Source organism: Dipteris shenzhenensis, chromosome 25 (genome assembly GCF_047967505.1).
Source record: "Dipteris shenzhenensis isolate YYH24624 ecotype China chromosome 25, Dip_SZ_1.0, whole genome shotgun sequence".
Lineage (NCBI taxonomy): Eukaryota > Viridiplantae > Streptophyta > Polypodiopsida > Gleicheniales > Dipteridaceae > Dipteris > Dipteris shenzhenensis.
In genome coordinates, this window is record NC_141620.1 from 31,645,793 (window position 1) to 31,672,554 (window position 26,762).

At 40.5% G+C, this 26,762-nt stretch overlaps 1 protein-coding gene across 2 annotated transcripts in view; it reads right to left on the reverse strand.

Moving 5' to 3' along the window:
• Positions 1-19,616: 19,616 nt before the first annotated feature.
• The window catches only part of LOC147885756 (GDT1-like protein 1, chloroplastic), a 135,568-nt gene continuing 128,422 nt past the window's right edge, over positions 19,617-26,762 (reverse strand). For both annotated transcript variants that reach the window (XM_087396921.1, XM_087396922.1), the window contains one exon: positions 19,617-20,188. In XM_087396921.1, coding sequence (XP_087253047.1) covers positions 20,117-20,188 — 72 coding nt within the window. In that variant the 3' untranslated portion in view covers positions 19,617-20,116. The remainder of the gene's footprint in view (positions 20,189-26,762) is intronic.

A 26,762-nucleotide genomic window follows, 5' to 3' on the forward strand; every position in this document is an offset into this window, starting at 1 on the left:
ATGCTCATGCTTATGCTTATGCATGAGCATAAGAGAAGAGGGGAAAGAGAGAAGAAGAGGAAAAGAGGAAGAAGAGCATAAGCATGAGCATACGTCTCCTTCTCTTATATTTATGCTTATGCTTATGCATGAGCATATGTCTTCTCTTATGCATGAGCATAAGCATAAGAGAAGGAGACATATGCTCATGCTTATGCTTATGCATGAGCATAAGAGAAGAGGGGAAAGAGAGAAGAAGAGGAAAAGAGGAAGAAGAGCATAAGCATGAGCATATGTCTCCTTCTCTTATATTTATGCTTATGCTTATGCATGAGCATATGTCTCCTCTTATGCATGAGCATAAGCATAAGCATAAGAGAAGGAGACATATGCATGAGCATAAGAGAAAGAGACATATGCTCATGCTTATGCTTATGCTTATGCATGAGCACAAGAGCATGAGCATGAAAAAGAGGAAAGAGGGGGGAAAAGAGGGAGGAAAAGAGGAAGAAGAGGGAAAGGAAAAGAGATTGGAAGAGGGGAAAGAGAGAAGAAGAGGGAAAGGAAAGAGGAAAAGGAAAGAGAGAAAAAGAGACATATGCTCATGCATAAGCATAAGCATAAGCATGAGCAGATGTCTCCTTCTCTTATGCTTATGCTTATGCTTAAGCATAAGCATAAGAGAAGGAGACATCTGCTCATGCTTATGCTTATGCTTATGCATGAGTTATGCTTAAGCATAAGCATAAGAGAAGGAGACATATGCTCATGCTTATGTTGGTGTTGCACGTGGAGATGGATTATCGGTAAGTCAAAGCTATTTAAGTTCACGGCTAATATTGGATACCACTATGGTACGAAACCTTGAGATAAGATCTTATAAGTTCGCAGTTAATCTTAAAATAGGATGAGGAGGCTAACAAGGGTACGCACATACCTTCACACTTTGAGAAAGACTATAGTCTCCCGGATGATGACGAGGGTATGGTCGACATGATGGATTCTATTTTTAGGGGCACTACATCCCATGTACATGTAATGTCAGAGTCTGAGGTCAAAATGCGAGAGTTGCAATCAACACAATTGTATGAGGGTGCTACGATATAAAACTACGTGCTTGTCTCTCAATCTTGAATCTGCGACTAAAGTATGGGTGGTCGGATACAAGTGTCTCGGCTTTAATGAGGTTAGCTCTTGCATTAATTTGACTCATTATTTGGATATTGTTTGTTTTGAGAATCATCATGTATGGATTAGTGTACGGAATCATCATTATTTGAAGCCTATGTATGTTTGAATTGTGATAGGTTGCTCCAAAAGATGTTGCCTGCACTAAATACCATGCCCGCATCAAGAGATGAAGCGAAAAAGATGCTAACAACGGTGGGTATGGATTATGATACCATCCATGCTTGCCGTAATGATTGTATTCTCTTTCGTTGTGAGCATGGAGATTTGGCTAGTTGTCCGAAGTGTGGGGAACAACGATATAGACCATGACTTATAGGGTGAGCAGATACCGGTAAAGGTCTTGAGACACTTTCCCATCATTGCAAGAATATAGCACATGTTCCGATGCAAATCCATAGCAGAGTTGATGACATAGCATGCATCTCATCAGTCTGCTAAAGACACATTGAGGATTTCTGTAGATTGTGCAGCTTGGAAGCACATAGACAATCAGTGGCTGGACTTTGCAAGGGAGCCACGCAACTTACATCTTGGGCTCGCCATGGACGGCGTGAATCCTTTCGGATTATGCTCGACATCTTGGTCGACATGGCCCATAGTCGTGGTGAATTACAATATCCCACCATGGCTAACAATAAAAAAGGGACACCTCATGCTTGCACTACTTGTGCTAGGGAAGTACAAGGCAAAAAATATGGACGTGTACATGGCACCTTTGATAGAGGAGTTACAGATATTATGGAGACCAGTGCGGGTCTTTGATATTTCCAGAGCTCCTAGACATACCAATGATATTTTGGTCAGGGTTATCTTGATGTGGACCATGCATGACTACCCAGGATATGGAGAGTACGATATGGAGAGTACGCAGGTACATGGTTGTGTCTCTGCAAGTATAATATAGGATTATGCTTTTATGACTCTCTTTCGCAAGCGTCTTATACTAACACATTCATGCACATGTGTAGAACTTGTTACAAGTGGGTACAATGCTTGTCCTGTTTGTGGACCGGGTTTGAAATCGCTTGCACGATACTCCAAACATATGAGGAAAAATGTGTATGAAGGTCATGCTCGATACCTTCCGCTGGACCATCTCGCACATGGAGGACAACTTGATCCACCACCATCATATTTGAAGGCAAGTGACCGGATTCAAGCTTGCAGGGCAAATGGAGAGAAACGTCCTCCTGGTATGAAGAGGCTATCGATCTTTCACGAGCTTCCTTATTGGGGTCAGTTACAAATCAATCATCTCTTGGATCCCATGCATATCTTCAAAAATGTGGGGGCTACTATTTGGGCAAACTTGGTTGTTTCCAAAGATGCGAGAGGAGTGCGAGAAGATTTGCATGCTATGAATAGGATGTCTTGTTTGTGGCCCCAAGTGCATGCATCGGGAAAATTTGTCCTCCCGAAAGCAACGTGGATCCTCTCTACGAGGGAGGAGGCAGCAGTTAAGGCAGACATTGCCTCTTTTCAAACACAGACAGGGTACATGCATTGCTTGAAAGGAGCATTTTCAAAGGACAATAAGCTTAGTGGGCTCAAGTCCCATGATTGGCACAAGGTCTTACAGGTATTCTAAGCTGTAGAATTAGTGTACTGATAATCATGATGCATTAGCGTAATTATGATTATGTTATATTGTTGACATGACTTCTTTGTTGCTTTGATAGTTCATCCTCCCAATTACAATAATAGGGTGCTTACAAGAAGATGTTAGAAATGTTATATTCAAGATCAGTGGTATTGTGAGGTATGCTTACTATCAAATCGCATTGATTGCATTTTCTTCAATTTAAGCTGAATAATCTGTAGACTGATTATGAAAATATCTTACATGGGCATGTCAAATAGGTGGATATCTCAAAAAGAGATCTCTATATCGAGCATCGAGAAGGCTAGGGTGGAATCCATCGAAGCCGTATGCTTGCTTGAGAAGCACTTTCCCTCGAGCATTATGACAACTCAAGTCCACTTGCTTGTGCACATAGTTGATGAGGTGGCTATTGCAAGTACCGTTCGTAGTCGATGCATGTTTTTTCTCGAGCTGTTTATGAAAACTTTGAAGGGATTTGTAAGACAAAGAGCAAGACCAGAAGCAAGTATGGCAAAGGGATGGCTTGTGCAAGAGTCATTAGTATATATCACGGAGTTTCTTGCATCCACGGATCCCGATATGCTACAAGCTTGGCATAACAAGGATGATGATCACATCGTTGGCAAGGTTCCCCAAGGAAAAGGGATTGAAAGAAAGATGAGCGAAGAGCAAATGGAGAAATTCAATAAGTTTTGTATCCTCAATAGCCCTGAGATGCAGAAGTGGATTGAGAGATATGAAGTGGCCAAAGCAGAAAGAATAAATGCAAGGACGAGATTCAGAGTAATAATGTACAGGCGATCGCAGCCATATCCACAGGATCTGGCTCTTCTCCCCACTCACATGTCACTTGATTGGCTACAACTGGCTCTACATAAAGCCAAACGCGATGGAGAGACAATAAATGAGCGCGAGTGAGAGTTATCATCTGGATGTATGATGCATGTAAGTTTCTTACCTCTTGACATAATTAAGTAATTATTTGTGGCAATATACGTTATAAAATAGATGCATCTTCATTGTTTTAATGATGCTCTTTTATAGTACAAAAAGTACAGTGCATTATGGTCATATGGATGACATTTTCGCGTGGAACGCATCGATTCAAAGAGAGTCACGTATGATTGTGGAGTCATGGCTAACTTCACACAAGATAGCTGAGCAAGTGCTTCGAATACCAATCTTCTCTCCTCACAGTTGGATTATTGTGGAACCATACGTGAAATCTATGAAGTTGATTTCAGACGATTTAGTATTTTCATTCTTGATGTAAAATGGTTTAGAACTATTTACAACGGTCCCCATGCGACAGTGAGAAAAGATAGTAGCGGTTGCTTTGCAATAGACTCCACCAGACATTGGACCGATGAAAGTGATACTTTTGTTCTTCCCGAGCACTGTGAGTAGGTGCATACTAATGATTTAATTAATCAAAGCTTTCGTTTTTAAAGATCCATTGATACATGTACTTGAGCATAATTTCATATATATAATTGACGACATCTGGCACCCATCTTCAATATAGGTGGTTTTTCATCCGGATCATTCTGATCCAAGATGGTGGTACGTGATCCAAGTTGCACCACGAAGTAAGCAAATTTTTGAAGATAGAGATGTGGATATGGAGATGCCAATACCAATGCTGGATCCAATTGATCCTAATGAATCTAGCAAAGAAGATGAAGATCACAATATGAGCCAAGAGGAAGATGCGCATAATGACATCGCATGGGAGGAAGATGGAGATCACGATATTGAGGAAGAAGACAACGATCATCAAGAATCACCACACTTTATTGAAGATGATGATCAAGTACTTTTAGGTGAATGTTCATTGCTAGAGTACGATGATGATATAGGAGATCAACTCGGTATAGAGTTAGAAATAGACTTGTTTGGCGCCTTAGACTTGGCTCAAGATGAAACAGTTGATATAAATGCTCTTCATTGATTTTTTTCACCTCAAACTTGGACATGAATATATGAGCTTCAAAGGCTTGATGTACATGCTCTCATACTTTTATTCTCTCAAAAGATCAAACATGTATGAAATTTTAAAAAAATTTATCATTGGAAGAAACTAACTTTTAAGGCCTATATGAGTAAAAAATCTCTTTGGAAAACATCGCTATAAAATAGTATCTCAGTGTCGCTATATAGCGACACTTAAAAGTCACTATATAGCGACTTTTGTAATCACTGCTATATAGCGACGTTTGCCTAAAGTCGCTATATAGCGATGCTTTGTGAGACATGCTTCCAATACCAACAATTAGCGCCCCACGCACGCTAAACGTCGATACTTAAACGTCGCAATAGGATCCGTGTAGTAGTAAAACTTATTTCCTTGAGGACTTGGTGTAAACAAAGTGGGAGGAAAACAATATAAAAGGGTGTAAATGTTTTAAGCTTTTACCTAATCTGATTAGTTTTTAATGAAGCGAATTCCTTGTGGGATGCTATTTCCTCCATGAAACTTTCTAATCTGAAGCTACTTCTTCCTTCATGTGTAGAGCAAGTGATATGATATAAACTATAATTATGAGAAGTTTCTCCCTTTGAAAGTCCCCTTATGTGCCCCTCATTAACCCAAAAGTTCTTGCCTCCCATTCTAGGGCATGCAAACTTCAAATTTCCTTGTTTGAATATTTTATTATCATGCGAAGCTATTTCTTGTCCTAATTTCTCTTGAGAAGTCTACCACTTCTCCAAAGTCCTCATCGAAGCTACTTTCTATCCAAATATCTCCCTATGTGAAAATGATACAAGAGGTCATCCTTGGAAAAAGACAAATTCATTAGGCAAGAGAATGCTTTTGAAACGGGTGGTCAGATAGAGAAAGTTAATCAAATTTTAGAGGATGTGATGAGATTGTATGTATTGTTGAGTCAACACACGTGGAACAAGTGGTTTCTATTATTGGAGTTTGCCTAAAATGATAGAAAACCTTCCTCCACAAGAATGAGTCCCTTCGAGTTGAACTATGTTGGTGGACCGCCGACCTCGGGGGGGTCACTATGAATAAACCCTCTATATCATGTGCGTTCAAGGCCTATTTCTAAAATCCCTTATCTGTAAATTTTTCATTAATAAAATATACCCCTTTTCTATACAAATCTATAAATTTTTCCCAAAAGTTTTCTAAATAGTCCCTTACGTATATTTATTTCTGTAAATTTTAGATATAAAAAATATCCTTCCATTGAACTCACGTGATAGGGTTACATATGACGAGTGACCCCCCCGAGGGACCGACAAACCCAACATGGTTTAAGTACCTCAAAAAGTGCCTAGTGTTGTGAACTATATTGTTCAAATGTGGGAGACTTGCAAGAGCTAACATTTGACAAGCTATGGATACAATTGCTTTGTAAGGCTATATTAAGCCAAATAGTGAATATGCCATATTTAGATAGCTAAATACAGAATCATATTGATCATGTTACACAACAAACAAATGACTTAACATGCAATAATTAATAGTTAAAAATGATGGGCTCAATAACCATTGCATAGTATTCAGAGCATGGATCTAGCTTGCTTCAGCACATTTATCTCTCAGAATCTCATCTTGCATAGATCCAATTTTCTAAAGATGCATCACAAAAATAGGAGTTACACTCGACAGGTGGTGCCTCCTTATATCCATAAGGTCAGGATATGGACTTTGCATGTGTAAGAGGAATGATTTGAGGCATTGGATCTTTAATCCACATTCTCTCTTACTTGTATTGGATGCATACACACCATTGTAGAGCTTGAAATCAGAGGCATAAACTTTCTCCAAAGTGTTATGTATCTCTTCCTTGTTTTCTTTATTGACAAAAATCACAATATTGCAAATTCCAACTCTACTAATGGTGGTATATAGTATTCTATCGATGAATTGGCGAATATTATTGGAAGAAACATCATCAATAAAGAATACTTGGGGCTTATCCCAGCTTGTTTCATCAATTAAAAAGTCCTCATCTGAAATGCCCCTATACGCTCCAAGCTTTCTGGATTCTGAAGTGATGTTCACATTGAATTGAAAGTCATGGTTGACTGCACTTGTTATTCTCAGTTTATGCTCATTCACAAGCTTCCCAACATATGCAATCACCTGTTGTGGGATTTGGGCTCTCATGGACAAGGTGACTACGTCGGCCCCATCTTCTTGATTCTTCATCCACTTATGCGCCCATGCCTTTTCCTTAGCTGTGGATAAAGCAGCTATATGCTTCATAATATTAAAGTCAATATTGCATTGACTAGTAGGAAATTATTTTTCTGTGAGCAAATATCTGATCGCACTATCCACTACATCATGTTTCACCTGTATGTTGATGCACTCTTCCATGCAATGATCTTTGTTCTTCCTGCCAAAAAACTATTCTTTCTTAAGGAGTTTTTATGTTGCCATTGTTACATAGCTATCCAGCAAATACTTCACGGGCCTCCACATTCTTGTCACCTCTTTTTTCTCAACCTTTGACTTTTGTGATAGTAACAAAGGACCTTCATAAGTAACCTCACCCTTCTCGTATGCACTGCAAACTGCCACAACTTGCTTAAACACCTCATCAGATCAAAAAATTATACTTGTGTAGTCAGCATATCTATCTCTCACTACCTTGAAGCTTGTGAGAGATTCTTCCCGTTCTTGAATTCCCCTTGGTACAACTGCACTTAAACATGTATAAAAGTTGACTAATGTGTCTGCATCTACTTTTGTTGCAGTTCTTTTCAAATGTGTTACTGGAGAACCGTGTAGTCCATAGACACCTCGCTTTCATTAGGATTTCCGATGTCGAGGTTATCTTAAGTTTTGTAAAAATATCATGATTCAGTCTTCCGGACTCAATCAAATATTTTGTTAGATGCTTAAAAATGCATATTGTAGCCACATAAAAATTGAAGGGAAGAACCTTTGACATTTGCTCTGTAGTGAGCCTTCTTGAGTCCCTTACTTGTCTAGCAAGTTCATTATAGGCATATGCATAATGTTGACCATCAATCGGCTCAAATTTACAATGCAGCAAGCCTCATCTTTCATCCTTTTTTAGTAGTGTCTCCTAACCAATGGAGCTTTTCAAAGTTAATGCTTTTGTATTTTTTTGCAAATCTCTACTGTATGAAAACATAGAGGTAGGTAAAAATGGTGATTTCCATGCGTTCATGGAAATTACCATTTCTATCAACCCCTCTCTTTTCATTGAGCACAACTTCGTAAAAAATACAAATGCATTAATTCTGAAGAGCTTATAGGATTGCAAGGTACTACTCAATATGGATGGAGGGATAAGTTTATCTTAGATTCGATAGTCATTGAGTATGAGGATACTGACACGTTGGATTTTGAGGACCTCACTAATATAGATTCGCAGGGTGCAGGACCAAGCACTCAGGGAACGACAGATGTGGATCCTACTGCAATATAGTTATGTACATTGTAAACTTCATATATAACTTTGTAATACTCTTCTTTGAATATAATGATCTAGGTTAAGTGCATTTGTTTCATTGTACAATTTTTATCATTCTCCAACTTCTTGTGCAATGATGGTTCAAATTTGTTTTTAGTATCTCATCTAATGGCATCAATGGTGTGATATTAGACTACACATTAATAAGTTTTCATTTGACATGCATCCAAATCTCCAAAGGTATGTCTATAGCATGCAATCTCAGTCTCCAACATCTGTACGCATGCCTGCAAGTCCTCGATCTCTTTGGCTTATGATGCAATGCGATGTTGTAACTCCTCAGCATTAACACCCTGTTGACAGAGAGGTATGGCAGATGTGGCCAAGTCAACAAGATCATTGTGTGCCTGGGGAGTTAGCACATGAGGTCTCTGAGACATGAGCTCTCTATTCTCTATTCTTACTTGCTTGCGCTCTACAGGATGTCCCTTTCCTATTCTTAACACAAGTCATGCTTGTCGTTCTAATCCACACGTCGATGCAAGATGTCGTAGGCATACATCTACTAAATGAAATACATGGGTATTTGCTGGTTGTTGGGGATGCTCCCTTCCACCGCTATGAATCATTGGAGAAGGATGTGGGCTAGGGTTTTGTGCTGCAAGTCTGACAAATTGGGCTCTATATATTTATTCCTAACATTTCTCGAATGAAGAAACAAGGTGTTTCTTAACGAACTCTGATGGGCATAGCCTCTATACTTGTCGAAGAGAGAGCGGGTCGCCTTGCATGGTATCGGCATCCACTGGACCAGTAGTGAACATACCTAGCCCTTCTTTGCCCATCATCTATCTTTTCGCCTGTAAGATAGCTTGAGCCTCGGTGTGATTTAGCTGGTCTGCTAAATCAGCCTCTTAAGGCACAAAAGTAGCTTGTGGGCACTCTTGAAGTGGAGGTTGCTCTGGTTGGGGAGGATCCTGTGGGAGAATGTTCTCTAAGTTCTCTCCCTCCATGCTCATACTTAATCTAAAAAATGACAACAAGATAGAATTAATTTATAACCATAAACAATATTAAACAATTAAATTCAAATGGATACTTATTGCATCATTCACCTACACAAACAATATTTAAACCTTTATTGTCACATCATTTATCATATTTTAAAATTGGACCATCATTTTTATCGCATCATTCACTTATACAAATAATATTTAAACATTAATTATTGCATCATTTATCATATTTTAAAATTGGATCATCATTTTTATCACATCATTCACTTATACAAATAATATTTAAACATTACTTATCGCATCATTTATCATCTCATTGTAAATATACAAACTTGAACAATGGAGTGGATCCAGACTTGGATGATATACAAAAATAACAATGTTACAAGTATTCATGATTGGTCACTCATATTACAAATTGTCCAAGAAAGACTCAGTCATTTGCTGGTCTAAGTCCTTAGTTTGGACTGAGCTATATACCACATCTAAGAGCAATGTCAAAAACCCCACAAAAATCAGCAGTACCTGGACATCTATTCGGTTCAGCTGACTTTCCCTGAATCGCAAATCGTCGTGGACACCCGATTAGAGCTTCTGCGGATCCCATACTTGGCAATGGTGCACAAATGTCTAAGATCTTCAAGATGTGATGAGACATAGTGTACACATCTTGTGCAATGTCGAAAGGTGGGGGACTAGTGCAGAGGCACTTTGGAGCAACGTGGCAAAATTTTTCCATTCCAGAACGGAAATAGTATCATTGGGTTATCATCATGAACTAGACCTATTGCTCGGATGATGCCCGAATGTATGGCATTGCCCAAGCACGTGGCTTCTTCCAAGGCTCTAGCCTTCAATGCATCAGTGAGCCCAGAAAGCCTCAGCACCTTACATGCATAAATCTTGTGCAGATTAAAGGCAGCGATAAGAAGATTGCACATGTTGATTGTTCCACATGTGCTTGTGCCCACAGCCGCACTAGGCATGAATTGAATGTCTCGTCACTAAAGCAGTATGGGCCGCATGGCTCTTGCCACTACTACATGATCATGCAAGCTATGTGATGTGCATGGTGCTTGTGAAGGAGATGGAAATGTATATGCTATAATATAGATTGTGCATTCTTGGTGCAGGCACGTATGCAAGAGATGGAAAGGCACACCACATTGGATGCAACTCAATACCACCTAGGTGGAGGTGCATGCAAAGTATTTTGCCCATTGAATCTTCTTTGCATGCTCGATCACTCATTATATATTGTTTTTCCCCTACTGTTATGCACAACCGTCAAAAAACATGCTCCCAGCTATGTTATCTAAACAAGTACTTATGGGATGGGTGCACCACTTTGCATGCACGTAAATACCACCTAGGTTGAGGCACATGCAAAGTATTGTGCCCATTTAATATGCTTTGCATGGTCGATTCCCGCATTAAACATCGTTTCTGGCTCATTGTGATGCACATCCGCTCCTAGTGTGTTATCCTTACAAGTACTATTGGATGGATGCGTCACTTTGCACCCAAGTCGATACCATCTAGTTTGAGACATGTGAAAAGTATTGTGTCCATATGGTATGATTTGTATTGTCTATCATGCATTATACATCGTGTTCCTCCTAGTGTTATGCACCACCATCAAAAAACGCGCTCCTTGGTGTGTTATCCGAACAAGTACTTATGGGATGGGCATGCCACTTTGCATGTAGGTCAATACCACCTAAATAGAGGCCTATGCAAAATATTTTGTCCGTCAGATATGATTTGCATGATCGAATAAGCATTAAACTCCATTTTGGCCTTAGTGTCACGCACAAGCATCAAAAAAGACTGTCCTAGGTGTGATATTCCAACAAGTACTTATTGGATTGGTGGCCATAATTCACGTAAGTCAATACCACTTAGTTTGATATGGGTACAAAGTATTGTGCCCATCGGATATGCTTTGCATGCTCGATCACTCATTATGCTCCATTTTCCCCCTAATGTTATGCACAACTCTTAAAAAATGCACTCCCAGGTGTGTTATGCAAACAAGTATACATCTCCTCTGGCGTCATGCCATGTATTGCTGCAGTGGGAGTCCTCTTCATTATGTAAACTGCTGTAGCAACTGCTTCAGCCCAATAATAATCTGGTAGGTCTTTTTCATTTAGCATGGCCCGAGATACCTCTCTAATATGCCTGCTTTTCCTTTCTGCAAGTCCATTTTGCTGTGGGGTATGACTGCATGAATATTGCTGCTTTATGCCATGCTCCTACAAGAACCTTGCAAACTCATTTGAGAGGTACTCTCCCCTTCCATTTGACCTTAGGCATTTTATTTGCAGGCCTGTTTCTTTTTCAACCATAGCTTTAAAAGCTTTGAAATGCCCAAACATTTCACTTTTCTTTTTCATAAAATACACCCAAACTTTTCTGCTGTAGTCATCAATAAAAGTGACAAAATAATGACAGCCTCCAATAGATGCAGCTTTAGTAGTCCACACATCAGAGTGCATTAATTCCAATGGCTTCTTACTCTCTTGAACATGTCTAGGAAATGGTTTCCTTGCCTGTTTTCCAAATTGACAGGCTTCACATACCTTATGCATTTCTGCAACCTTGAACTTAGGCAATCTTGCAACAATATTTTGGGCCTGCATTGATTTAAGTCATTGTATATTAACATGACCAATGTGTTTATGCCAGATATCAATATCTACAACTACACCGGTCCCATGTGCAAACATTGCTGCACTCAATTCAGGCATGTCCGCATCCAACGTAAACATCCTACCCTTCTTCTTTCCTTTTGCTATCAAGCGACCGTTATTTTTCATATCCTCAACAAAGCATCCATGAGGATTAAATCTGACCTGCAAGCCCTGCTCAACCATTTGACCAACAAAAACCAGGTTCTTGGTGATATTCGGGACATGAAATATATTAGACAGGTATTTCTTTTTCCCATCCTACATAGACAAAGGAATTTTACCAATCTGCACAATAGGATGTGCAGTATCATCACCAGTCTCCACAAATCCTGGTCTTTCCATTTTCCTTGCATCCTGCATCCATTCTGCATGACTTGTCATGTGGTTTGACTCACCTGAGTCAACATACCACACATCATTGATTTCTTCTGCACTTGTCATAGTATTGGTCATGTGCTGCACCATAAACAGATGCTCATTTCTATCATCACCCTGTCTACTAGAAGATGCATAATTCCCTTGCTGCAATTTTCCATTCTTGATGTCATTCTGCTTTTTATAGCAATCTCTATCCATATGACCCATTTTACCACAATAGTAGCATTCAACATTGCTATTTGCATTTTGGCCTCTCTGCCATCATCCACCACGACCTCTTTGGCTCCCCCTGCCTCTAGAGTTTTCTTGAGTTTGCTGCATATTCTAATTTCTACCATGGCCTCCAGATCGGCCTGCTCTACCTTTGCCTCTACCTCTTCCAGCATTTGAGTAGATAACAGTTTCTTTTGAAGTTCCTCCTGAAGAAGATGCACCACCATTTCTCTGCTCTTCAGAAATTAAAAGAGCAAACAACTCCTCAAAATCAGCATATTTTTCACGGACGGCAATGGATGTCCGGAACTATGCATAATCCTTTCCTAGACCATTTAAGGTCACAAAAACTAAATCATCATCTTCCATTGGTGACCCAATGGAAGCAAGTGCATCTGCAATTTTCTTCACCTTCATGTGGTAGTCATTGATGCTCATATTTTCTCTCTGCACAACTCCTGCTTGTGCTACATTTTCCTAGCTTGCGTATTTGTGCTATACATTTTTGCCAAAGTATCCCATGCCTCCTTTGGCGTACTTGCATCCTGAATATGCACAATCATAGAATCTGAAATACTGATAGACAGCCAGTACATAACTTTTCTGGCTCTGTCATGCCATCCTTTAAATGCCTGCATTTCCTGTTGATTGGGAACATTAGGAAGAATTGGTTCTTCTTCATTTCCTGTAATGAACTTCCAATAGCCTTTTCCCATAAGGAAATTCGTCATTCTAAACTTCCATGCTTGGAAGTTGTTCTTGTCAAGCTTTTCAGTGACAATCTGTGAAAGAGAATCAGATGCCATTACAGAACACTGCAAAATATTCTATCACTACAAAAAACACAGCTTCTTCCTCACAAGGGCAAATCTGCAAAACTGACAAAAGTGGTATTTGCCCACACAGTCACTTCCTAGTGACGATTTTGCATGAACAAGCAATAAGGATGATTCTGTAACTCCCAATATCTCTACGCATAGGCATATGATGCAATTTCTAAGGCAACTTTTCACCGACCTATAGAACAGTGGTCGCACAGCAAAAACAGGGCCTTTTTCTCAGTGCTTGCGGAGAATTCCGCCTCCAAAACTGCCCTCTCGCCACACCGCGAAGGGCATCTCAATCTGAGACAGTGCACTCTTGCACTTTCCGGCTGTGCTACTTGTAGAGATTTGCTCCCAAACTCGAAAAAGAAAAACAACACTGGTCCTCTTACCAGGACACCACGAACTTGGTTTGCTTTCTTGAGCTCCTTACCATGAACCAGGTTCTGATACCATGTGAAGATAGTGGGAGAGAGGGAAGGAGTCTCACTTGCGGCTTTCTCACATACACAATGGGGGAATACACACAAAGGTGGAGGCTGAAAATAGTTTTCCTCTTCTTAGTTGTGAAAGACAAAAGAACTCTAGTACAAAGAAATAGAAGAACCCTATATGTGGGTCTCAAACCAAACTCACTGTCATCCAGCTATTATTCATGGACGGTGTACCAACCGTATCTGCAGCTAACAAGTCGGTCACATAAATGGACAACAGTCACCTTAGCATATCACGAGTGGAGCTCGATCTCTCAACAATGCTTGCTAAGGAGGAAGTAGAAGGAGATAGCGCCAATGAAGAATGCCCATGACAATACCATTCAAGCATCCAAGCAACAAGTGACAATGAATCGGACATTCAAACAAACTAGTTACCTATTTGTACTTAACACATTTGTAAAGGCAGAATTGAGCTATTGAAAAGGCTACGTGTTAGACTCCTTTGTGCAAAGACTCATGGAGAGCAATATTTCTTATAAACATATGACATTATAAAATTGCAAGCATAGCTATTACTACTTTTGGAGCAGATTTAAAGAGTCTTGAATGCCTCTTGTCTATTTTAACCTAAAAAAATTTTGGGACTTCAAGAGTGTTATAGTTTTCTACATCAAATTTTAAATGCATTCTTTTGGATTAAATTATATTAATAAGTCTTTATTTTGAAAGTGATTTTTCATGGATTTAAATTAGTAGCTCATGATTTTTTTTACACGTGAAAAGGATTGTTAAAAACAAGAAGTACAAAAGTAGGATTTAATCAAAGTTTTTGCATTAGTTGTGCACCATTATAGAGACAAATTGTGAAATTTATCATAACTAGTTGTGGTTTTTTTAGTCTCATAAACCTTTAGGTCTTCCTTAAACTATTATACTCTCTCTCTCTCTCTCTCTCTCTCTCTCTCTCTCTCTCTCTCTCTATCTCTCTCTCTCTCCCTCGCCCTCCCCCCTCCCTCTCTCTCTCCCTCTCTCTCTCTCTCTCTCTCTCTCTCTCTCTCTCTCTCTGACACCCTGTCTCATCTCTCAGCCACCCCCTAGGTTTTGCTCACAGCCATGGTTCGTTATTTCACACCACACAAAGCTCCATCCAAGGTCCAAGGTCCAAATTTTGAAGTGTAGTCAACAAACTTTAGTTTGCTCAGTTTGCCCAGCCAGCCAGCCATGACCAGGTTCTTAGTTCAACTCAGTCCAAACAGTTAAGTTCAGTCAGTCAAACCACTCTAGGTTGGGCTGAACCCCTACTTGGAGGTTAGTTCGAGCATAGGGGCATTCAAATATATGCAGATTACTATGGAGCTCCCAAAGCTCACTAAGATGAAGTCCTTTGCGTTCTCAACACCTATGAGTAAGCCCTTGTATTCGGCCATTGAGGCTATCGACACCCCTTCCCTATGAAAAGACATACATCATCTCAACCCGCAGGAGCAAATGTATTATTTGCAACAAGAAATCAAAGAGCTCAAATTCCATGTTGCAACGCTCGGGAGGAAAATGCAAGATATGGAGAGTAACAAAAAACAAGAAATTATTGTAGATGTCATAGATAAACGTAATGCATCTCCACCGGCATCGACACGTGTCTCAATGGTCAAGGACATGATCACCAATCAAGTGAGCTCAATCAAGCAAGAAATGGTTGTTGATTCTAGCAACAAAATCAATAGAATTGATCTCTATATGGAAGTGAAAAAGCAAGAAGCTAGAGCACTAAATAAGATGAAAGAGGGTTACTTGCAAGATGATGAGGAGACACACCTTGATGACATAATGATATGTCTTAAAAAGGACGTACCATAAGTTGAATGGAATGAAAATGACATATGCAATATGAGTCAAAGTGGCACACAAGTAAAGTCTACTTCAGAGAGAGGGTAGCAAGAGTTAATATTCTCCAGCAAACACATAAGCTGAAGGGTGCAAAGGTTTGGATCTTTGAGGTGCTACTTGGATCCAGCTCAAACAAAGAAACAATGAACTCGCCGAAGTAAAGGAAGCACACAAGGTAGGTAAATGGGTAGTTTATCGAGATGGGCAAGCATTGATTAGGGATTTCAAATGCAAACCCAAAGACTGCCTATCTTAAATTGATGTTATAAAGGCCACCTTATGCTAACATTACCCCTCAACAACTTAAGATTAAGGGTAATGAACTCCAAAAACTACAAGAGGCTTGAAAGAAAGGTAAGTGGCTAGTATACCAGGAAGGCATTGCTCTAAATGAATATTTTGAATTGGCTAAGGCACTGTCGTAGATGTGAAGACACTCAGTCCATAACTGTTGTAATAGATAACTCTTCTAAGGCACTAGGATGGACCTCAGCCCTTAATTGAAATTTTGGTTTTGATGGACTCTCGGATCGTGGTGTTTTTAGTCTCATAGACCTTTCGATCTTCCATATACTCTCTCTCTCTCTCTGTCTCTCTCTCTCTCTCTCTCTCTCTCCCATGTATTGTTGATCACTCCACTCAAGGGGGCACTTTGTGAAAACCCCATAAGAACATGTGAGGAATTGTCCACACCTAATCCCATAGCTCATACTTCTCTTATCTAGTTAAGAGGATATTAAATTCAATTTGGAGCTTTTATGAGATATAGGTAAGGATGAGAATTAGGACAAGGTAGAACAAGAGTTCAGGATTCCTCATATGCTTCAATGAAATAATAATTAATCTTAGCTAAGGATTAGAATTAAGACAAGGCAGAACAAGAGTTCGGGATTCCTCATATGCTTCAATGGAATAATAATTAATCTTAGCTAAGGATTAGAATTAAGACAAGGCAGAACAAGAGTTCAAGATTCCTCAGATGCTTCAATGGATCTGTATATATGTGACTTCGGGCCATCTTGATATTAGCCTCCTTGGTAGGATGTGTGATTCACAAAGCTCAACCTTGACCATCCCATCTTCAAACTTATGTTTTATTTTTCAAGACATTTTTGGGTCTATGTATATGCAGTGTGCATGTGGTCCACATATTGCAACCTGAATCATCATGTGTTTTTCATCATCATGTTCTTGTCTAAATGGCTCACGTCGAGATGTGTGATCGGAATACTTTGACCTTGGCCATGGTGGTTATCCTAATTGTATGTGATGTGTGCTTAGTGCTACATTTATGTTAATATCTTGATCTATATTTATTTGTAATTTCAATAGGTTTGTGTAATTAGAATGTTTTCTTTGTCTTTCAACAAATGCTTATTAATTTTGCATCTTTTCCTTTTTTCTGTCTTAGATTTAACGATTAGCTGATCGAGATGCAATATTAGCTACATGTGAACATCTAACAACTCCATGCATTGATTGCAATTGTGTGTATTTCCAAGTATCCATTGCATCTTGAAAGAAGATAAGTCCTTATGTTGTAGCAAGGAGTTCATCATGGAAAGTAAGGCCTTTAAAGGACACACGCACACGCTCTCCAATTCATTGCAAGCATGACTAAACAAGAGCATTGTGCCCATCCAACAATTGTTGACAGAGCCTCATTCCCAAATCAAGAAACTTATTAGGCAATATTTCACTCGACACAGAGGCAATGATGATTGGTAGGTGACATGCAACAATAATGGAGCAAGGAGGTTGAAAGAACCCTTGGATGCCCATGTATCCAAACATTTTTTACCCCATTGGCAAATCAATGATAGTGCATTTTCATCCCAAGTATCCTTAGCATGCTTGGCATTCATGATACCTTCCATCCTATGCAAAATTTTTGAAACTTTTCATCATATGCCCCTTCATTGAAAACTCAACCATTGACAATGTTCAGGTATTCTCATGACAAACTCTTTATGTTCTTATGGGACAGACCAAGTGTGAGCCATATATGTTAGTAGCTGTAGTACCATCATGTACCCACTCACTGCATCTCCACGATAATGGTTAAGAATGTTACACAAGCTTAGAAAATTAGACAACATAGGATGTGTCTCTTTCTATAAAAATGTTGTGGTTGGCAAAACCTTGTGGGAGATTGGGTTTGGTGATGAAACTAAGCCAAGAAATTTAAAAAAAGGTTGACATGTACTTTGAGATTATGCTTGAAAAGTATAGTGTGAGCAATAGGTTTCATGCACCTAGTAGACAACCGACTAGCAAAATATAGGAAGCTGTGGTGTTGCACCATTCCTACCGGGAAGTTTTGATCATGAAATGCATTCAAGCATTGCCTTCAACCACAATCAAAAAGGCAAAACAACAATGGCAACCGCCACAGCAGTACTTCCTAGGCCACCATCTCCACCTCCATCGTTAGACAATTACAACTGACCGACATATCTAGTAGCTAGATTATGCAAATCCATCTACACTATGTCCCCTAAACTATTGATAGTCTCCCTGAATGAGTTTATAGATTGCACCATTAAGACAAATTAGATAGAAATTGCTTTCGCTAGACAATCCATGCAAAGCTTGTCCAAGAAAAGCTTTAAATATAAAGTATGCAAAGTGGCACTATTGTCTATGAGATTACCTTTAAAAAATAAGGCAAGTTAGTCCTTCACACATTCTAGAGAGAGATCCAATTGTCGACTTTGGCCACACAATGCAAAAGTTTAAACAGAGAAACTCTCATCCGTGAGTTGGTAGCTATCATAAATTGTGCCCTCAAAGTTCCAGCATGTTTGTAATGTCTTTGGATTTTGGACTACACCACATACGAGTGTGCAACCCCCGCATGATTCCCATCTTCCTATGCATACTCTTGGCATTGTCTTTGTTCCATTCTTGTTCCATCTAACAATTCCTCTAGCAACAGGTCACAATCCTCCTTTACCTCTTTCCATGTTATTTTTTTTCCAAATTCTTTAAGAGGTGCAACCACTTGGTTGTATCGTGAACAATCTTCACTTTCTTCTATCCCATTGCTTAAGTTTTGTATGTTTATCATGGCATCACAATATATATATAGATGAATCTAGGAACATTGCCCAACGTCATTAATTAGAAATACAACAAAAGTGCCATTTCAATCTCATGAGAGTCACAACCAAGGTTGGAAACCATAAACACCATCATGCATAGCAAGAACTAGCTACTATGATATCCCCACAGACATCATCAGTGCCCAATGATGGAGTGTAGACCACATAGTGTGGACCAATGCTCACACATGCTAATCACACCCATACTTGGGCATACATTTATACAAAAGTCTTTGTACAGAGTTTCTATCACAATGTTCTTCGAAAAGACTATCTTCCCTCTTCAATGCTAATAGCGTTTCTATCACACGTTCTTCTACAAGACTATCTTCCCTCTTCCATGCTTAATCCAATCATCAACAGTACTAATAGCATTTGGGAGTTGGTTGGCAACTCAACACATTTGCATGCTCAATGTAACATGTTCTTAATCATCTTCATATTAGCACATTTGTCATTTTTACTCTATTTCATTTAAGCTTGTATCAAATAAAATACTAGATTCACTCAATTAATGAAAGATAAAGGAGGATGTTTTGGAGGTGTCTTTGTAAACAACCATTGCAATTTTCATGTTTATAGTGATCCATTTGTAAAGTCAATATTGGGATGTTACCCTAAAATGTGCACAAGGAAGTAACATGACACATATTTTTAAGTCCCCTGAGTCATATACGATGTCTGATGTATGCATGTTGTATTTGAGTGTCTCTTGCATGCCTACAAAAGGGAAGTAAGAGAGGAATAAACTCTAGCTTGGCATTCTCAAACAAATGTCACATCTGCATTAAATTGGTAGATTATACAATTATGTATAAGTGAAAGCAACATTGCGAAGCATAAGTGGAAGAAATGATAGCAAAATAAGAAACATGTCTCCTCCAAATAAAATAAGCAATGCAAAGAATGAGAGTTTGATTGGTCTTGGGTATGATTACAATGCTTTGGATTGCCTCTTGTCCATCCAACTTTTTGAAGATGAAAATCCCAAACCATTCGGATTTTGGCCTTGTCCTTTCCTTTTGCCATACATTTACCATAAATTGATTATTTTCTAGAATGAGAGCAAGGTAGGTGACAATCTAACTCTCAACATACAAAATTTGTCAGTAAAAAATTCACCTATTTTTAATTCACCTCAAGGCTTACATATTCCTTCATATCCACTTTTGCTTATAGAGGCCGCTTGGCTATTAAATTTGGAAGACTAGATTGGTTATATCAAGTAAGGCATACAGATATGGGATTGCCAACAAATGGCATACAATTGCCGAGGGAGATGGAAACCTCAGAGTGTTAAGTCACCCAAAAAATTCAAGGTTTAAAAGAATGCTGAATTTGCTAAAATCCGTTGCTTTGAATCATTGAATCAACATTCTGTTAAGTGAAAATCTCAACCAAAGTAACTGCTGCAAATACAAGAAATAGAATCCCTCCTATGTAGGCTATGACCTGAAAAACATATTAAACCTTTTCAAATGCATGTGCTCTCTCTCTCTCTCTCTCTCTCTCTCTCTCTCTCTCTCTCTCTCTCACACACACACACACACACACGCGCGCGCGTCCACCCATCCAGACACAGACTGTGTTGGACTTCCCATGGGGAATAATAAAAGACAACATATCACATCAGACCATTTCATCTCTCTCTCTCTCTCTGGGCATGCCTCCCATTCTGTGAGACCTTGCTCATGGAGATACATAGTTTTCGTGAGCTTGACATGGAACTGACTCACTTCGCACGAGAGCAGGTCCGCTTCAACCAAGAGCAGAGCCGCATCATACAGGAGCAGGCTAGGGCCATTCAGGAGCAGGCGGGTCTTATTCAGGGGCTCAAACAGGATATCATGCAGCTCCGACAGGAGATCACAGCCATACACACTGTCCCAAGGAGTACCCCGGTGGTCGAGGCACAGATTGCGAGCATGCAATCTGCTATTGAGGAGACTTCCAAATGGGTTGATGTGGCCAAACGAGAACCCGCAAGGGTAACCCTTTCGGCTACCCTCATGGAGCAACAGCAGAGAGCCAGTAAGGCTCTCAACATCAGAGTACACGGAATCCCACGCACTGAGGCTACATAGATGGTAGATGTGATTGCGTTCGTGACCGCTACCCTGGGTGTGGTTGAGCATACGATAGAGAGGGCATGGCGGGTGGGGAAAGATCCCAACCGAGAGCAACCCCTGATCATACAGATCCATGACACTTAGGCACAACTTTCAACTGTACGACGCATGTCAGTCCTTCAAGATCAGCCAACGATCTCTATGGATGAGGACCTCACACCTCTACAGGTTGAGGAGAGGCGCTCTTTGCTGAAGCAGCGGGATCAGGCCCGGAAGGAGGGAAAGTGGGCAGTGGTATGAGAGAGACGACTTCTTATAGCCCCCCCCGTAGGGCACCTGCCCCCTCCCCTACATAGGGAAGCGGGGTCTATGAGACTCAGATATCTGAGACCCTGTCTTGCACCATTTGGAGCTGTAATAGTACCTTATGGTCAGAACCAAGGAACTTCTCGAAATCCTATACAGGCCATGACATAGTCTTTTATATAAAGACACATCAGAGTCCAGAGCGCCCTCTTCAATACTCAGCGGATATACATGGGAGTCTTCCTACAGAGATGAGACGAGGGATACAGGAGGAGTTTGAGGTTCAAGTGGAGTTGCATTCCTTTTCAGATCCACACTTTGAGGGACCATTTCAGTAGAGCAGAAAGATAAAAATTCCAGATTTCTTTGGATCCGGATTCGACACATAGACAGCCGGAATCTGTTTGTCGCCATTTGCTACTTCCCCCCTGAGACCTCCCACTTTGCCAAAGATATCTGAGGTGATGATGAGACATCCCCATTTGCTACTCTTGATCAGTCCATCGTTGACTTCTCTAGCCACGGAGAAGTCCTCCAAGTGGGGGACTTCAACGTGAGAACAAGGGCTCATCAGATACCACTTCTTGACTTCAAAGATCATTCCACTCTACTGCCGGATATTGACCTTGAGGAGGCAGGTATGCTACGGGTTTCGGCTGACAAGAGAGCTCCATTCTCATCTTATGGGCAGGCCCTATTAGACCTCGACAGGATACATGATCTCATCATCTATAATGGTCTTTACAAATGGCCCCCTTCAGGTAGTTTCACATGCTTTCCACATGGGGGGGGGCTCTAGTGTTGTTGATTTCATCATGGGATCCCCTGTCTTCACATCTCACATTACTGACTTCACTGTAGTACCTCTCCCCCCAAGGGCTGACCATACATACATTTTCTTTGGCATCTCCACCTCCCTTCACATAGCACCTTCGACCCCACTCACTACTTACTCCACCTACCATGATATACACTTTGATCGAGATCACTCACCTTTTTCTCTGGCGGTCTGTACATACTTCTCGCTTATATTGACTTCATACCCCTTTTAGAGGATCGGGCTGCCATATTGACTTCATACCCCTTTTAGAGGATCGGGCTGCCCTTGTCACCTGCTCACTACACGAGGCTGCCATTCACGCTTTTCCCCACACCACCCGCCCACCACCCCCTGGAACCGTACCCTGTAATAGTTGGTACGATGATGAGTGTAAGGCTTTACGCTGTCAACTCAGATTCGAAACCAAAAACAATCTTCCGAGCGCACCAAATATGCTACGCGAATACCGCAAACTGGTACGGAGGAAGAAACTAGACTTTGTTCGTCGGAACGAGGAGGAGCTACTCAACATTTTATTTAGTAACCACTCTAAGGACTTCTAGCGGAGATTTCTAGAAGGACGGTCCCCTCTGCCACTCACTGACACTCAGATCTGGTTTAATTATGCACGCACACTTTATGACATCCCAAATCAACCAGTCCCTAAAACCAAGGTCATGATCTTCAATACATCTCCAGCCATCACGCGTCACGAGCAGTTCACATTTGAGGGGTCATCTGTTGAGATAATTTCATTATACACTTATCTTGGGGTTATCTTCTCCGGACCCAACTTCACTATGAGACCCGCGATGCAGGCACGCTTGAGTAGAGGGTATGCTTCATTGGCCAAACTAGAGAGGCAATGCTTCTGCTTGCACTTTCAAGATCCATGCACCAAGGGGGTTACTTTTTGACTCCTTAGTTCGCCCAGTGGTGATGTACGGCAGCCCTTGTTGGGGGCCAGACTTGTGGGATATAGAGTGGGTCGGTGTCGAGCGGCTACAAGTTCTCATGTTATCACAAATGATTCGTGGTAAGTCATCCGTTCCTCACCAGGTCATTCGGGTTGAGTTTGGGTCACCACCTTTTAAAGTTATAACTAAATGTTGCATTTCAGGTCATCACATATCTGTACGAGTTAGGGAATATGGGGATTATACCTCGAGGCGTAGCAGGCTACCTTAAATAGCTCTATCCTCTTCTATGGGTCTTGCAACAGGAGGAGACCAAAGGTGCTGGTATGCTTGTATAGAGAGATGGTTTGAGCGACTAGGGCTCCACATGGATAGACTACCTCCCTTCCAGTATAGCATGGATGCTCCATTTTCTCCCCTCCTATCACATGAGGTCAACCAGGTTATCCGTACAGGGCTCTGTGCACGTTTGCCATCCACTTCCTTTGGAAAGCAATTTTGGTTGTTTGGAAGATTTACTTCTATCCCGAAGTATGATGATTTCTTTTCCTGGTGTTGATATTGGGCTCTATAGTCGTTATATCGTGCTCATAAGATTCGACTGTATGAGCACTCTTCAGGGATTATCTTCCCATAGTTTTGAGCTTCTTTGCTTTGGTCTCTACAAGATGCTCATTCCTTAGGAGACCTTCCTCAAGCCCCAGTTGGAAGTTTTTTATTACTGTTTTTAGTTGTGAGTGGTAGCTGTCCCGCAGTGGGACAGCTATGAATGTAAATGCTTACTTGAAGCAAAAGTTTTTCTTTTATAAAAAATGTGTGTGTGTGCGTGTGTAAGTGTTCTTTATATGGGTTCGCTATTGGGCACTTTTGACTCTCTGGAATGCTAGAAACTAAAGAGTCTTTGGTGATCTAGTTTTTTCTCCTTTTGTTTTCTTTCATCGTTCTTTGCAGCAATCGCTCTTTGATTCTCTGCAAACTCATTGCATCGATCAGGATGTATATTTATCCTACATGGAAATTTTCTCTTGATGTAATATTTCAACTTACCATTTTTTTCTATGATAGATATCTTGTAATATAAAGCACTCAAAGTTTTCACTTTAAAAAAAGTGTGTGTTGCGTGTGTATATGAGCGCTCGCCCGTACTGGCTTTTGCACTCCTTTTTTCTACATTTGCGACTCTTTTCACAGCTTTCTTGACATCCGTACATGTACGAAACAATTTTCTACAGGCTGTACGGCTTGTACGGCTTCTGCTGGAGTAGGTCTTGTTCCTAGTCATCCTTTTCCCTCCCTCACCCGAGCTTTGCTACTAGTCATTGCTTTCTTCTGCCCTCTCGCCTTGCCCTTAGTCATCTACTGTTTTCCCTTGCTCATCTTTTTCTCTTCTTCCCGCCTTCACTTTCTCTTGTGTGATGTCTATAAGCTTTGCTTTTGCTTATTTTCTTTGTTTATTAGCCCGTCTTCTTCCCTTTTCCTGTGTGCTTACTCCTCTTCTTCATCATGGCATTAATGAAGATTTACTCTCACAAGAAACAAAAGCAGGATTTGGGTCAGGATGACCCAAATCATGCTCTAACGCCAAAAATTGATATTTTTAATTTGGCATTGGTATTGTTTTTCTCTATGTTTGGAAAGATTTTGAGTATCAAGTGATAGCCTAGCGGCTCTCACTTATTTCTATTTTCTGTGATATTGTATGGGATTGAGACGATGAGTGGAATGGCTCACTGTAAATACCATAGGTATGAATTATAAATACCTTGGTATGGGGTGAGAGTTATTTGTATATGGGATATTATCGACTTTTTAGAAAATAGGAAGAGTCAGTCATATAAAGAGATGGGCTCATGTCCATGTGTTCCAATATTATAAGAGAGGCCACATGCCAAGCGTGTGGAACGCATGTGGAGGAGTGTGAAGTCAAGAGGAATCCTTCTACAATTCCTATGTGGAATAAGCAGGATGTGAACCTGTGGAAAAGAGAGGGTGCCTATGGGCTCCATATTTTAAGAGTCTTGAGCATCTTGTGATGGAACACATGGCAAGAGTAGCCAAAAAGGACATGGATGGTGACATATGGGCTTATGTGATTGATGGGGCAAAGAATCTACACGCAGCAATTGTAAATGGGTGAAGGAGAGTGACAAAATCTCTATAAAAGCAGTCCTCCTCTCCCTTGTTCATCAATCTCTTCCACCATTAGGCCTCATGTTGCTGTAGCTCTAGTCTCCCCAAGCCTCTTCCATGAGCCTTCTCTCTCTCTTCTAAATATTCTCTTATGTAGACTCTTGAGTTCATCTCTCTCTAGTTTATTCTCTCTCTATGAGTAGTCTTGGAGCTTCCGCTCCCTCTTGTATGTATGAAAACTCTTCTTCCCCTTGTGTTTGTAGTGTTTTCACTTGCATTGGAGTGGATTCTCACTCTATTGGTAATGAGGGCCACTTCAGCTTCTCTCTCTTGAGTGTCTCTTCCCTTTTCTTTCTTTCAAAGCCTTAAAAGTTCTTTCTATTTAACCGCTCACTGTGCACACATAGTCCATCTGTTTCCCGAGCCACCATGCAAACTTCTTTCCCTCTTCTAGGCAAAATCTACGAGACGTGGATCGTTGATGAAGGTGGGGTCTTGAGGGAGCATCCTGCTCATGCGAAATTACCAAGGGTGGAGGGCAGTTTTCATGACAGTTTCACCCCCTATTAGTGTTTTGCTCATAACTTTCTGCTCGGTAGTCCGATTTCAATGAAATTTATATCAGCTCGAAGCTCTCTTAAAGGCGCATGTTCCTATGTGATCATATCTTAAATCAGATAATGCTGCAAAAAGTTATGAGTCTGTGTCTGACAGTCTGTTTTCATGATAATTTTTACCCCCGTCTAGTAAACTGTCCATAACTTTTTGGCCGCTTCTCTGTTTCTTACGAAACATATATCAGCGCGAAGCTCTCTTTAAGGCGCATGTCTCTATGTGCTTAGATCTTGAATCAGATATTAATACAAAGTGTTATGAGTCTCTGTGTCTGACAGTTTGTTTTCATGACAATTTTTACTCTCTTCCAGTAAACTGTCCATATCTCTTCAACCGTCTATCCGTTTTCAACGAAACTTATATTAGCACGAAGCCCATCTTAAGGCGCATCTCTTTGTGTGTTTGAATCTCTGATATCATGTCTCTACTGAAAGTTATAGGCCTCTGTGTCTAATGATAGTTTGTAGAGTGTTTTCAGCTAATTATAAAGGTGTCTATGAAGGAGGTGCAATGTTTCCTCGGAATCTACCCATCCGACCCAATGAGCCCCTTTAAACTCCTCGATATATATCAGTTCATGTAATGTTGAGCCCCAAGATCTTCTTTCAACAACGTATCGCTCTTCTCTTTGGTGCAGACCGGCTCACTGAGATTATGGCCTCTGCTGATCCTTTCCTTCTCCCTATGCTTGATTACAACATCACTTGGAATGTTACCATCTTCATTCTCATCTGAGGGAGGAAAGTATGGTGTGGTATCTTGGCATAAAAGCTTCTTTTTTAATGTCACATTCTCAATGATAAATATCTTTGTCAGTCAATTCGAGAGCTGCAGGAAGTGAAGAGGTGCGTGAAGTTTATTACCCCCAGCTTCATGTCACATCTTTTGGTGGAGACGCCCGGTACATTTGGTATTGGATTCATCCCACCTTACTAAACGGTCTTAGGTGTACTTGATTGCATGTTATGCCTAGAATAGGCATGTGTTTCTGATGAGATAAAGAAGATGCCTGGAAGAACTCCGTTAGAAGAGATTGCAGTCCGTTTAAGAGAACTTCAAGATTGTGAAGGTGATGCTCAAGCTATTCGCACAGTCAACATCATCATATCCTTTACGTTTGCACTCTTGAATATATTGGTGAATCGATAACGCCATCAGCAGGCACAATG